The 14545-nt window shown below is 29.5% G+C and overlaps 2 protein-coding genes across 4 annotated transcripts in view; one reads left to right on the top strand and one right to left on the bottom strand.

Moving 5' to 3' along the window:
- The window catches only part of LOC140443474 (proton-coupled amino acid transporter 1-like), a 322463-nt gene that overhangs the window by 239993 nt on the left and 67925 nt on the right, over positions 1-14545 (bottom strand). The gene's annotated exons all lie outside the window — the stretch shown is intronic.
- LOC140442671 (uncharacterized) lies at positions 27-3320 on the top strand. 3 transcript variants are annotated; one of them, XM_072533665.1, is made up of 4 exons: positions 27-148; positions 536-651; positions 719-832; positions 934-3320. In XM_072533665.1, exon 4 carries the CDS (start codon positions 1591-1593, stop codon positions 3256-3258), a length of 1668 nt encoding a protein of 555 aa, XP_072389766.1. In that variant the 5' UTR covers positions 27-148; positions 536-651; positions 719-832; positions 934-1590; the 3' UTR covers positions 3259-3320. The 3 variants fall into 3 exon arrangements, with proteins under 3 accessions (XP_072389766.1, XP_072389767.1, XP_072389765.1); XM_072533666.1 differs by having other exon boundaries at positions 934-1819; XM_072533664.1 differs by having other exon boundaries at positions 27-651; positions 719-3320.

The following is a 14545-nucleotide window of genomic DNA, read 5'->3' as shown; positions in this document are numbered from 1 at the left end:
TGTTTCTCTTCTTGACTAACAGGCGGGAACAAGTTGATACCGATAAAGTGATCAAATTTAGTAATGAGTCGGCGTTAGGAGAGGTAAGAGCTGTGCAGTGAGTTAAAAAGGTGAAGTAACACGAAATCATTTGGTGTTATACTATCAGGTAATTATTTAATATACGTTTATTTTTTCCAAAAGTGCATTAATTTAGAGTTGTTTCACTTTATTAGAAAGGTTGACATCGTTTTTCCTGTAACATTGTGACTTATTACAGTTTAGTATAAATTACATCAGAGGATTATAAAAAACATTTTAAGTTAATGCATTTTTTGATTAAAATATTTAACCAAATCATGAGTGATTAAGTATTGCTTCAGTATTATATTATTTAGATATCAGAAAAATAGTAATTTTTTGTGTTACTTCTGTTTAATAATTATTGTCCAATTATTTTATAATTTAAACTTGAAAACTAATTATTGTTAGTAAGTGGTTATTTAATATTTTTTATTATATAAAACATAATTTTAAGCGGTATCTTTATTTTTAGACTTTAAGATGTCTTCGAGAGCACGAAAAATACTCGGCTTAGTTGTTGAAAATACTGTGCTGAATTCTAAAAATATGTCATCGGATTATTATTCAACTGAGAAATCTAATCATGAGGTGAGTATTAAAAATTCTTACATACTATTTAACTGAGCATTGCCCCTAATTCCTCTTTTGATTTTAGTTATTAAGTGAAAATAGTTTCGCTGTTGAGATCCAGAAGAATGTTAATATGGAGGTTAAAATGGTACCGGAACCAGTGGATAGTAACGATAACTCAGTTGAAGTAGCTGTAATAGTAAGTACTTAAAGCTTGTAAACTGAATCACAAATTTACTGTTTAATTAGTATTTTAATACCATAACCATAAATTATAATAATTATGCTGTTTAATTACAGAAATCTCAGTTTGCAAACATACAACCCTTAGTACCTTATGATGATACTGACGGTAGTTTATCTGACAATGAAGATATTGTTACTGGATGCTTAACTACGGAGGAAGGACATCGTCTTATTCAGTCTTCATCAAATAGTTCATCATCGTCAGCTTTATCTTTGGATTCATCCGATAGTTCATCTTCGGGCTCGTCCAATTGTTCTCCATTACCAGCAAAAGTAAACTTACTAACCCATATTACTCAAAACGTGACTGTTGATCAACTGGACAGTGATGGCGTTGTAAGTTATTATTTATGGCTGTTGATAGTTATTATAGATAATTTATACTATTAAATTATATTGATCTTTTAGGTAGTAAATCGTTGTCCCAGGGAGTTACAAAAGGTTCAAGATTATTATATTTCTCCTTTATGTACTGATGAAAGTGATGTTAAATTAAGCGATACAGATCCAACATTCATTAACATTGAATCTAAAAGAAAGAGAAACTACTTTTTTGAAAATTTGAGATCTTCTTCCACCAGTTCGGCAGATTCCTATCGTTCTTCTGGTAATTATATTCCAAAAAAGGGACGCAAACGGACTAAAAATCCTTCCCAATGGAAACAGAATAAACTTAAGCGCAGGCGTAATACAGGAAAATCATATGTATCCATGTCGCAAACAAAAAAGACTATTCCAGCCAGGTGTCTTAAAGAACCATGTACAGAAAAATGTAGACTTAAATGCACTACAAATATTAATATAGAGTGTAGGTACGACCTTTTTAAGAAGTTTTGGGATTTAGGTGATTTAAGTAAACAAAGAGCATACATAAGTGCCAGTATGATTGACATTCAGCCTAAATACAAATATAGCAATGCTCAGAGACCCAGACACAACAATAAAGCATTTAATTTCATTGTGAATAATACGACGATTAGAGTTTGTAAAACTTTTTACAAGGCTACATTGGACATCTCCGATAGGATGATATTTACGGTACAGAGTAAAATGAACAACAACGATTTTTCGCAAACTGATTTTAGAGGCAGACATGACAGTCATAGAAAAATTAGTCCAGAATTACGAGCTGCAATCATTGATTACATTCAATCTATCCCTAAAATTAAATCACACTGCCTTCGAGCTTCTACAACAAAGGAATATATTGACGGCAGCAAAAATATCAAAGATTTGTTCAATGATTTTAAGCTAAAACAAGAAAATGACAATAGAGACGCAGGTACTTATAGTAAATATAAAATATTTACAACGGAATTTAATCTCTCCTTTTTTCAACCAAAAAAGGATCAATGTGATCTATGCACCTCGTATAATAATTCTAATGCTGACCAAGAGAAGAACCTGGAAGAAAAATCCCAAACGCATATAAAAGAGAAAAACTATAGTAGGATTGAAAAGTTTAATGATCGCAGAGAAATAAATAAAAATATCAAAGTAGTTGTGTTTGATTTAGAAGCGGTGTTGCAATGCCCAAGAGGTAACTCTTCTTCCTTTTACTATAAGTCTAAGCTTAATTGCTACAACTTAACTTTAACCGAATTAACACCACAGGATTTTAAGGTAGCCTACAAAAATGTACACTGCTATTTTTGGGAGGAGAGTGAGGCTAAACGTGGGGCTATAGAAATCGGATCATGTGTATGGGCATATCTAAAAGCTATAACTGATGAAGACGATGATGAAAAGGAAGTAATTTTCTATTCGGACAATTGTTGTGGCCAGAATAAAAATAAATATTTAACATCTCTTTATCTTCATGCTGTGCAAACATTGACAATAAAAAGCATAACACATAAATATTTAATAAGGGGACACACGCAGAATGAGGCTGATAGTGTCCATAGCCTAATTGAAAAGGAAATTAAAAAAAATTTAAAATCTGGTCCGATATACACACCAGACCAATATATTACTTTAATTAAAAATGCCAAAAAGTCTCCACCTTCGATAATTGTTCATGAACTAAATTTTGAATCATTTCACGATTTAAAATTATTGCAAGAAGAATGGGGATATAATTATTCAACTAATACAGAGGGACATAATGTTAATTGGAACGAAATTAAAATTTTGAAAATCACTAAAGAAAATCCTTTTTCCATTTATTATAAAACATCATACAAAGATGAAAATTACCGGGAAGTAAATGTTAGAAATAAACGGAAGAAAATGAAACTAATTACAGAAATAGAACTTAAAGCAGCCTATTGTGATAAACAAAAAATAAGTGACAATAAGAAAAAAGACTTACAAGAACTAATTTCAAAAGGATTAGTTCCTTCATTTTATGCTGGGTTTTATAATTCTATATTTTAAGTTTTTTTTTAAATATATTGATTATGACTATTATGAGTATAATCAAACTTAGGTATTAATTGTTTAATAAGAATGTGTTATTTAATTTTGTATATTCCAATGTAAAATGTTTTCTCTAATAATTATAGATAAAACAAAAAAACACGACTTTTTATTTACAACAATCGTATTATATTTGTGAACAAAGATTAATATTTCAGTGGTTTATTTTTTTAGTATAAGCCAATACCGCAATAAGTCTAAATAGTTCACCTACATGATACGTGACTTTAATATAAAACTGCATTATTTATAATTGTTTCGACTTTGTCTAAATTATGATATTATATTTTTCATCAAAGAGTAAAATAAATATGAACTTTTTTTATAAAATTAATTTATACGTATTACAGTTTAAAAATATAATAATATGGAACCACAATATAATAATGCATTAGTTACACTACCCACTCCTACTTTTGGAATTACTATAAAACCATTTTTATATTTTTTTTTTTGCAAATTAAGTTATCTATAAAATATTATCAAACTTTAAATGCGTTTTCCCACCAAATTGAAATTTTGAGTTATTTCTTTTTCTGAATAAAGGTGCGATATATTGAAATAAAAATAATGAAATAATTCACACTCAAAAGTTTTCAATAAACAAATCTCATATAAGGATTCTCAAAATTTTGTTCTCCGTACGTGAACAATCAAAATTAATGGTACAAACAATATTAATTGAAATCTCAAAATCCCAAACTATTCTAACTCTCCTAATCAAAATATTTATATCCTTTCTAAATTAAGTGTAAAAATTGTGTTATCAATAAAAGAAAAAACTGCAGAAAACAAAATATCTCTCTCTGATGATGAGTGGTCCAAATCCTTGTTCCTTGTGAGACTATATTATCTCCTCTCAACCGCTCCCTATGTAATCAGCAATCTTACACAGATTGTTGCAAGTATATCGTCCTTAATGATCTCCTTCAAAAGCACAAATCATTCAAATTATGATAGCCTTTCTCCTCTCGATAAACTGAATCTCTCGTTGGCCCGAGTGAAAAATGACTCTTGGAATATCTTCTCTTTACGATAAACTGAATCTCTCGTTGGCCTGAACAGTGACTCTTGGAATATAAGTAGAGAAATATGACTTACAATATTTTGCTGCTTCAGCTTCTGTCAGATACACTAACTCCACAAAAACTCACTAACATTCCACACTACTGCTTGCTACATTTCAGGAACCGCCAGAGAACAATCACTGTTCCTCTCACCGACTTGGAAACCAACTGCCTATATCTTTCTCTCTCCTCAATCTCGCTAAACTTTTTTCTACATACTTATCCCGCCTTTTTCAATCTCCGCCAATCACAACTCGTCACAATTCCCCCATTTTTTCATTTCGATAACAAACAAATTTTTACCTATACTTATAAATTTCCTAAAACTTATTTACAAATAATATTTTTCTATAATTCTTAAAAACTAACAAAAACCACTTTCTATAATCCCTTCTATTGTCTTTAATGACTGCATTAATGTATTTTGAAAAACCCCGTTCAATTGTCTGTGGCTTTCACTTAAACTTATGCGGGTCACTCAAGTATAACAAAGAAATAAATGCAAAGCTTACACTTTGTTTAGTACAGAAAATCCAAGGATTTAATAACTTTCCTTCTCCGAAATGTTTGTTGGATATTATCCTACTTATCTGAATTATTTTAATGTTTTTTACCTTTGAAATATTTTTAAACAAACCAATATTTTTCTCGATTTTACATATCATAACAAATCCCCGCCATTTGATCTGCCGAAAACTCTTTGTTAAATTTTAAAAATGACAAAAGTTTTCTAGGATCAAATTATTTCACTATGTTATTAAAATCTACTTATGATACTGACAAATGTCGTGAATGTTAAAATACCCCGTATATTGCCTGTCTTTATACGGGATTGGATATATTTTCGTTTTAAATTTTTCCAAGTATTTTCCCTTAGAAGAAAGTTCATAATTTTTTATCACTTGATTTACTTTATTAACAAAATCTCCATGGTTTCCTAAAATCTTCTCTATTTCCTTCTCCATGTTTTTTCCACAATTTATTTTTCTTTCATCCACCTTTTGTTCACATGTGTTCACTGTCCATAATACTTCTTCACAAAATTCTGGATTCTCGTCCATCAGTGCCATTTTTTCTTCTGTTTTCTTTTTATTCTCTAATTCCCTTTGGTATTCCGAGCACCATGTTTCTATTCCTTTCATTTCTCTGATGATACCTTCTTTTTCTTCCTGCTTCCATTCTGTTTTATCGTCGGTTGCCAACAATTCTTCTGTACCTTCTATTTCCTGTTTTTCTCTGGTCTCCATCTTATTTTCCTGCTTTCTTTTCGAACTCTTCTTCTTTTTCTTCCTTCTCTTTTTCTTTTCTGTTAGATCTTGTTCTTGTATTTTCGGTTTATCCTCTACAGTCATATCGATTTCTTTGCGTTTTTCCTGTGCATTGATCCTTCCTCAACAATTGTTTCCTCTTCTCTGTTATCCTTCTTCCTTTCTTGCATTTTGCTTTGACTCCTTGTGGTCGACATGTTGTTTCTTTTCGTTAATGTTTTTGTCCCCGCCAAATGTGAAATTTTACAACACTCTATATGTTTCAGAACACGACAATATTTCTCCCCAAATGTATTAAATTTTCACGACAAATATCAAATATGCAATCAGTAAAATTCAAATAATTCAAAATAAATATCAAATGTATGATTGGTAAAGAAAATAAAATCAAATAATTCAATAGCAGTAAATATCCACTAACTACGATCAATCAATAAATCAAATTTATATTCCCTGGAAAAATTGTCAAAATACTTTCAAATTCAAATTCCCTCAATGTTATATGTTTTTATCTCTGGATTACCTGTACTTATTCCAGATCTCTTTCCCTTCCTTCAAATGTAAAGCTGCGATATTTTCAAGCCCCACGTTTTGGAAGCCAGTTATTGAGATATTTAAAGTCTTGGTGCGCCAAGCAATAATTAGCTAATTAAATTTTTTTGATTAATTAAAATTATTTAAATGATATGATTATGACTCTATCACGATTTTTAATTCTTTTATCTCAGGGTTAAATTCGTGCTTCAATATCTATGCTATTACATGTGAAAGGTAAGGTCCAGAGAATACCGGAATAATAAAAAACACATATGATCTAACACTATATATTGAAATAAAAATAATGAAATAATTCACACTCAAAAGTTTTCAATAAACAAATCTCATATAAGGATTCTCAAAATTTTGTTCTCCGTACGTGAACAATCAAAATTAATGGTACAAACAATATTAATTGAAATCTCTAAATCCCAAACTATTCTAACTCTCCTAATCAAAATATTTATATCCTTTCTAAATTAAGTGTAAAAATTGTGTTATCAATAAAAGAAAAAACTGCAGAAAACAAAATATCTCTCTCTGATGATGAGTGGTCCAAATCCTTGTTCCTTGTGAGACTATATTATCTCCTCTCAACCGCTCCCTATGTAATCAGCAATCTTACACAGATTGTTGCAAGTATATCGTCCTTAATGATCTCCTTCAAAAGCACAAATCATTCAAATTATGATAGCCTTTCTCCTCTCGATAAACTGAATCTCTCGTTGGCCCGAGTGAAAAATGACTCTTGGAATATCTTCTCTTTACGATAAACTGAATCTCTCGTTGGCCTGAACAGTGACTCTTGGAATATAAGTAGAGAAATATGACTTACAATATTTTGCTGCTTCAGCTTCTGCCAGATACACTAACTCCACAAAAACTCACTAACATTCCACACTACTGCTTGCTACATTTCAGGAACCGCCAGAGAACAATCACTGTTCCTCTCACCGACTTGGAAACCAACTGCCTATATCTTTCTCTCTCCTCAATCTCGCTAAACTTTTTTCTACATACTTATCCCGCCTTTTTCAATCTCCGCCAATCACAACTCGTCACAATTCCCCCATTTTTTCATTTCGATAACAAACAAATTTTTACCTATACTTATAAATTTCCTAAAACTTATTTACAAATAATATTTTTCTATAATTCTTAAAAACTAACAAAAACCACTTTCTATAATCCCTTTTATTGTCTTTAATGACTGCATTAATGTATTTTGAAAAACCCCGTTCAATTGTCTGTGGCTTTCACTTAAACTTATGCGGGTCACTCAAGTATAACAAAGAAATAAATGCAAAGCTTACACTTTGTTTAGTACAGGAAATCCAAGGATTTAATAACTTTCCTTCTCCGAAATGTTTGTTGGATATTATCCTACTTATCTGAATTATTTTAATGTTTTTTAACTTTGAAATATTTTTAAACAAACCAATATTTTTCTCGATTTTACATATCATAACAATATATATATATATATATATATATATATATATATATATATATATATATATATATATATATATATATATATACAGTGATGAGTATCTTACCACCCGGCAAAAAAATAGCGAAAAGGATAGAAGACAGATTAAGTTGTGAGATAGTACGAGATAAACTAGTTTTTCTAGACGTGGCTATTTGACTTCAGTCATAATTATACGGATGACCTCAAAAATATTTTATTTTAATACTTTCTGATGTTAGAATAAATTATTAAATAAATTAAGATATATTATAGTAAAAAACATTAATTAGTAGCGATTTTAAATTATAAATCTTTAAGTTTATTTAATATTAAAAATAACTCAACTAAAATATTTGACCAAACTAAAGGTAGGTATGTTCTGTCCGAAAACAATTATTGTATGTGGAATTGGTGTAATGGTTAGAGACGTGGTCTATTGACAAGAAGATTGGGGTTCAATTCACACCAAGGATAAAATTTTTTTTGTTTTATTCAATAAAAAAATAATAAAAAATATGATACATATTAGGTAATAAGTTTTCGAAAAACTAATTTTTATTATTCTTATTCCAATGTTATAAAATAGAAATACAAAATAATTCAAATTCAATTTCAGTTTTACAGTCTTCAGTTGTGAATGCAAAATAATCCGGTGAAGACTGTGTAATGTCAAATCCATCACTAAATTCTCAGTGTTAATATCAATTCCTCTGTACAGGTAATGATTTTCAAAACAATTGACAACAATGGAATGGATGCGAGCGAACAGCTACCTGCTTTACAGCTAACCAAATCATCAAGCCTTCAGCCATCAAATAATAACATATCGAGAAGTGTTTTTGCACGGTAAACAGAAACATTTTATTGAAAAAACAATTCGTAAAAATGGTTTTAACGGTCGAGGAAAAAGTGCAAATTGTTGTCTGGCATGTGAATGGATTATCAGACAACATGATTAGACAACAATTTGTAAATATGTTTCCAAATAGGCGGGCTCCAGCACGATCAACAATTCAGTCTATTATACGTAATTATTTTTACTTATGGATCCGTGTTCGCTCCAAGAGGAGTTCGTAGACGAAGGGAGGTAAATCCAGATTTGGAACTAAGGGACACTTTGATTTGTGCAAGTATTGAGCAAAATCCTACCCAATCAACATCTCGTCTCGGAGAACAATATGGAATTTCAAGATTTAGAGGAGGTAAAATTTGTGAAAAGACATGGATATTGTCCCTATAAACTTCATAAATCCAAACCAATTCCCTGGGGATTAATATAGACGTTTAGGATTTTGTCAAACTGCAATGGAAATGTCACATCAAGATGAACATTTTTTAGAGAACGTTTTGTTCAACGATGAATTTACGTTTTCATTGCATGGTCGTCACAATTCAATGAATGCTCGGTATTGGTCTCGAGGAAATCCTCGTCAGATTTATGTCGCTCGTACCCAGCGTCTTCGAAAAGTAAATGTTTGGGGAGGCATAATAGGGAATTATGTCATTGGTCCATTTTTTATAGACGGTATGTTGACTGGGCGGAAATACTTGGAACTTCATGGAACTGCCAAATCAAATTGTCCCAGCCCTTCGTAATTTACCAATACCTTTCGATTCCATGTGGTTTCAACACTTTGGTTTCTTAATATTGTTCTGAAGCTATTTTCTTGTGGCATTTTAAATTAATTTATATTTAAATGGGAATAAGCCACAATTAAAGGTTAAAATACGTTTATTGACGTTTCAATTTCCACTTCGGAAATCGTTCTCAAAATACAAACATTAGTAAATTTACTATTTACTAATGTTTGTATTTTGAGAACGATTTCCGAAGTGGAAATTGAAACGTCAATAAACGTATTTTAACCTTTAATTGTGGCTTATTCCCATTTAAATATAAATTAACACTTTGGTTGTCCTGCACATAATTCTCGCATCGTCAGTGAATATCTCAGTGCGACTTTTCCTAATCGATTGATTAGTGGTCACGGAGATATTTTTGGCCTGCAAGATTACCTGATCTTGCACCTTGTGATTTTTTTATGTGGGGATATATCAAGTCCAAACTATATGGAATTGAAGACGATAGGCCTAATTCTCTCCAAGAATTAAGAGAAAAGATCTCTGATTCAATGAGAGGTATTAGTCCAGAAACATTAACTATTGTTAGACGAAACTTTTATAATCGATTGGGTTATTGCTCTGCTGCCAATGGAGGCTTATTCGAACATTTTTTTGTAAATACATTTCATTAGAATAAAATACGTTTATTTAGAATATTTTTATAGAATTTTTACCTATTTAAACATTTTTTGTAAGTACATTTATTTAGAACGTCCTTTTATGTTTGAAGAATTTTTACTTTATTTTCGAAAGTACGACATTGTTTTTTCAATAAGATTTTCATGTTTTACTAAAAACACTTCTAATAAAGACTGAAATAAATGTTTAGTAATTTAAAACAAAACGATATAATATCTGCATAATTTCAAATTTTAATTTTTAAAAAAGTAAAACCTTCATGTTGGATTCGAACCCTGAGCGCCTGGATGAGAACATCGTGCCTTGAACTCTGATCCATCAGAGTTTTATAATTATTTAGTGACAGTTTGGGTTATTTTTCTGCTGCTGTTCAAATCGTAGTAGAAATTATTCTTGGTTAATAATTTAAAACTTTAGATTAAATAATCACTATTAATTAAATTATTTTATTCAAATTTTTGCTTTATTGTGGTCAATCAGTTTTTACTTTAAGCGAAATTAAAAAATGGAAATACGTCACACATACGAAGTTACAAATAATAATTATGACGTCTAAAGCTAACGTCTAAAGGTGTGAGACTATCGATAGTGGTAATGTAATGTAATGTAAATTATAGGTTTCTATCGATTATTTCTCACCTCTATGAGTTTCATCTCTTTTTATTTCACAAGGTAACTGTGTTTTCTATCTCTTACGTTAAAAAGCCGAGTGGTAAGACACTCATCACTGTATATATATATATATAATATTATATATATATTTATATATATATATATATAAAATATTATATAATAATATATTATATATATATATATATATATATATATATATATAATATTTTATTTATATATGTATTTATATATACATATATATATATATATATATATATATATATATATATATATATATATAAATACGTTCGAATTATCGGGTAAAGTGGTCTAATTACAGTTTAAATTATATATATTTATATAATATTTATATATATATATATGTATATATATATATATATATATATATATATATATATATATGTATATATATTTAAATATTTAGCTATTAAAGTCCGATAATTCGAACGTATTTATAAATTATTTTTTGGTCGAAATAATCACTTCTAATATATATATATATATATATATATACTTTATGACTTAATTTTGCAAAAACAAATAAATTTATATTAAGTAATATATATATATATATATATATATATATATATATATATATATAGTAATATATATATATATATATATATATATATATATATATATATATATATATATATATATATATATACTTTATGACTTAATTTTGCAAAAACAAATAAATTTATATTAAGTAAACTTTGATCTCAGGGCTCCTTTTATCATTAAGTATAATATATAATAAGTGGCTTTAAATAATTTTTTAAGTATTTGCTTTGAGGAAAGCATGGACAATAGGAAAAAAAATTAAAAAAAATAATTTTTGTGATAATAACTATTAAATAATTTATTAACAAAGAATAAAAAAAATTAATTAAAGTCAGACAATTATACAATCAATCAAAATCATACCCATATTATATGCGCTAATTCATTCATTAAAATTCCTATACACATATTACACATTATCAATAATTGTTTGGACTTGAATTCAAATAAAAGATCTGTTCTCTACATTTTCTTTTTTAAATTAAATCAAGGCAAAACGTTTCTTTCAAGAAATATTACTTCTTTAAATTTTTCTAAATCTGAAATTGAAGATTATATAAAGATTAAATTATTAAAAGATTATTTGTATTGTAAAATGAATTTACTGAATAAAATATTAAAAAAAAAACAAGTTAATTATGATCGTTATGATCGTGGTTAAAACTCTTGGTTCATTCTATGGCAAACTAACCTTTTATTTCCAAGAATTCTATACTAGCTCCTTATCTTCTTACGACTATGATTACAACTTTTCCTGTTACGACTCTACCCACCTTTTGCTCGTACTCTCAGTTGCTCTATATACGCCTGCTATCTCCTGTGCTTGTCAACGTCTCTCGCACACACTACCGCTGCAATTGTCTCTCCAAAAGCACCTGGACCAAACTTCTATCTCACAGGAACTCAATTTCTATGTAGTCAAAAGGATTTTGACTTAATCGACTAGTACCAAATATACTATACACCTGTTTGTTTATAACAGAATGTACTTTCGTTGTCCTCTGCTGCCAATCCTTGGGGCTCGTTCCACAGACCCCAAACACCTTTCACATTTATTATTTGACAAGAACTCTGCTTACTTTCACTGCAGGATATGGAACAAAAACAACTTGCTTCTTCGGACGTTTAAATCACAATAATCTTACTTTTCTCGGACAAAACATGACTTCCTTCACTAGAATCCCTCCTTCTCCTTTCCACCAATCAGACACACACATCCTACATATTACGCTATCCCTTTCGACCAATCAAATTCTGTGACTTATCAAACACAAGCTCAATGCTATTATAATATCACATAACCTAGATATTTTTTACATTTTTTTTTTAATTTTACATAAATAAGATATTTTCTTTGTTTCCAAGTTTCTAGAGACAATACAGCTAATACTAATTCGGTTATTGTATTCTTATCCCTGACCACAAAACTTTCTAATTTTCTGTCCAATTTCTTTGTATGCAAAAGACTTAAACCTTATATTCTAAAATTGCTATCTTTCGGCTATTAACATCAATCGTTTATAAGAATTCCTCGATTGTTTTTATATAATAACGTACAAATATCTATTCTCCTATCTGCCTACTTTCTACTAAATTAAAAAAAAAACCGTTACTCATTCAAATATATCTTACAAATCTAATATTCCTAGGTATAGGGTAAAATGACTTTACCGGTCGGTGAATTGAATTTTTTATTAGCTTTTAATAAATTTAAAAAATTTTAACCATAACAATATATTAAAAGAAAATCAAAAATCGACCTGTTTCGGGAATTTCTAATAATGTTGTTTATTTAGCTAATAATGAATTTATGCGTTACTTTAGAAACAGGTCGATTTTTGATTTACTATTTTTTCAAATTATAATCTAATGTACATCGTTTACCACCTTCATATGGCAAGGTCACTATTTTTTTTTAACGAAACCCCCGATTTTTCCTTTCAAGTGATAGATTTGCCTTGCTGAGCTGATTCCAAAAATGTATAACACGTTGTTTTAAATTGGTACAGGGTGGAAAAAATGCGAAAACTCGCACGTGCGTCCATAAAGTAACGCATGAATTCATTATTAGCTAAATAAACAGCATTATTATTAATTGCCGAAACAGGTCGATTTTTAATTTTAATTTAGTATTTTTTGAAATTGTTTTCAAATAATTTTAAATGGACAAAGAGAATGACTGAATGGATCCCCATAGGAAGGAGGAAAAGAGGACGACCCCGAAAATCCTGGACGGACGAAGTAGACGACGCCATGAGTAAGAGAGGCCTAAACGATGAAGAATGGGACAACAGAGAGAGATGAAAACGGAATCTCTGAATATATATATTTTTCAAATTATAATCTAATATACAGGGTGAATCACCTTCGTATGATGACGTCATCACCATTTTTTTAATGGAACCCCCATTTTTCCTTTCAAGTGATAGATTTCCCTTGCAAAGTTGATTCTAAAAATGTATAACAAGTTGCTTTAAATTGGTACAGGGTGGCAAAAATGCGAAAATTAGCACGTGCGTCCATAAAGTAACGAATAAATTCATTATTAGCTAAATAATCAACATTAGTAGCAATTCCCGAAACAGGTCGGTTTTTGATTTTAATTTGTTATTTTTTCAAATTATAATCTAATATACAGACTGAACCACCTTCGTATGATGACGTCATCGCCATGTTTTTTAAATGGAACCCCATTTTTTTAATTTATATATTTCTCTTGTTGAGCTAATTCCAAAAATGTATAACACTTTGCTTCAAATTGGTACAAGGTGGGAAAAATGCAAAAAATTCAAGTCGCCTACAAAATAATAAATAAAGGATAAATGTAACAAACATACTAAATAGAATTACATATTTTTATACAACTACTACTTTACTATTCTGCAGTTACTGTGATACATTACCAAAAATAAACAAACGAAAATTTATAGTAAATGTTCAAATTGTTCTCCATTGATCATGAGACAATGACTGAATCAGCCATTACTCTCATCTTTAACATTCTGTAGAATAGCGAGTGTTATGTTCTGTATTTCTTATCTAGTTCGGTCTTGTTGTTGACGGACATTATCAGGTCTGTTTGTGTAGACTTTGGATTGTGATTGTGATCTAGAGGGTCTATCCACCGTCGCCCTCTTCCTATACATCTTCATGGAAAAGATCTGTTTAAAAAATCGCGCACAGTTACTGTGAATATTTGAATATCAGGAAAAATCTGAATCAAATCAGGAACTAATGTATTTTTTATTGTAATAATCTATGTAGGAAATCCAGATATAAAGCTCCTGTTAAATTATTTAAAAAAAAAATATGGACCAATAACTGTATTTCTCGTATTTCCCACAATACCATCCCATACGTTCGGTTTTTCTGGTCTTTTCTTAGGGGACATCCAGTGCGGATTTTCATCAGACTAATAACGGGTGTTTTGCCGGTTAACA

The sequence above is a fragment of the Diabrotica undecimpunctata genome, chromosome 6 (genome assembly GCF_040954645.1).
Source record: "Diabrotica undecimpunctata isolate CICGRU chromosome 6, icDiaUnde3, whole genome shotgun sequence".
Classification (NCBI taxonomy): domain Eukaryota; kingdom Metazoa; phylum Arthropoda; class Insecta; order Coleoptera; family Chrysomelidae; genus Diabrotica; species Diabrotica undecimpunctata.
The sequence above is the reverse complement of the archived record's forward strand: the minus strand, read 5'-3'. Positions and strand labels throughout refer to the sequence as shown.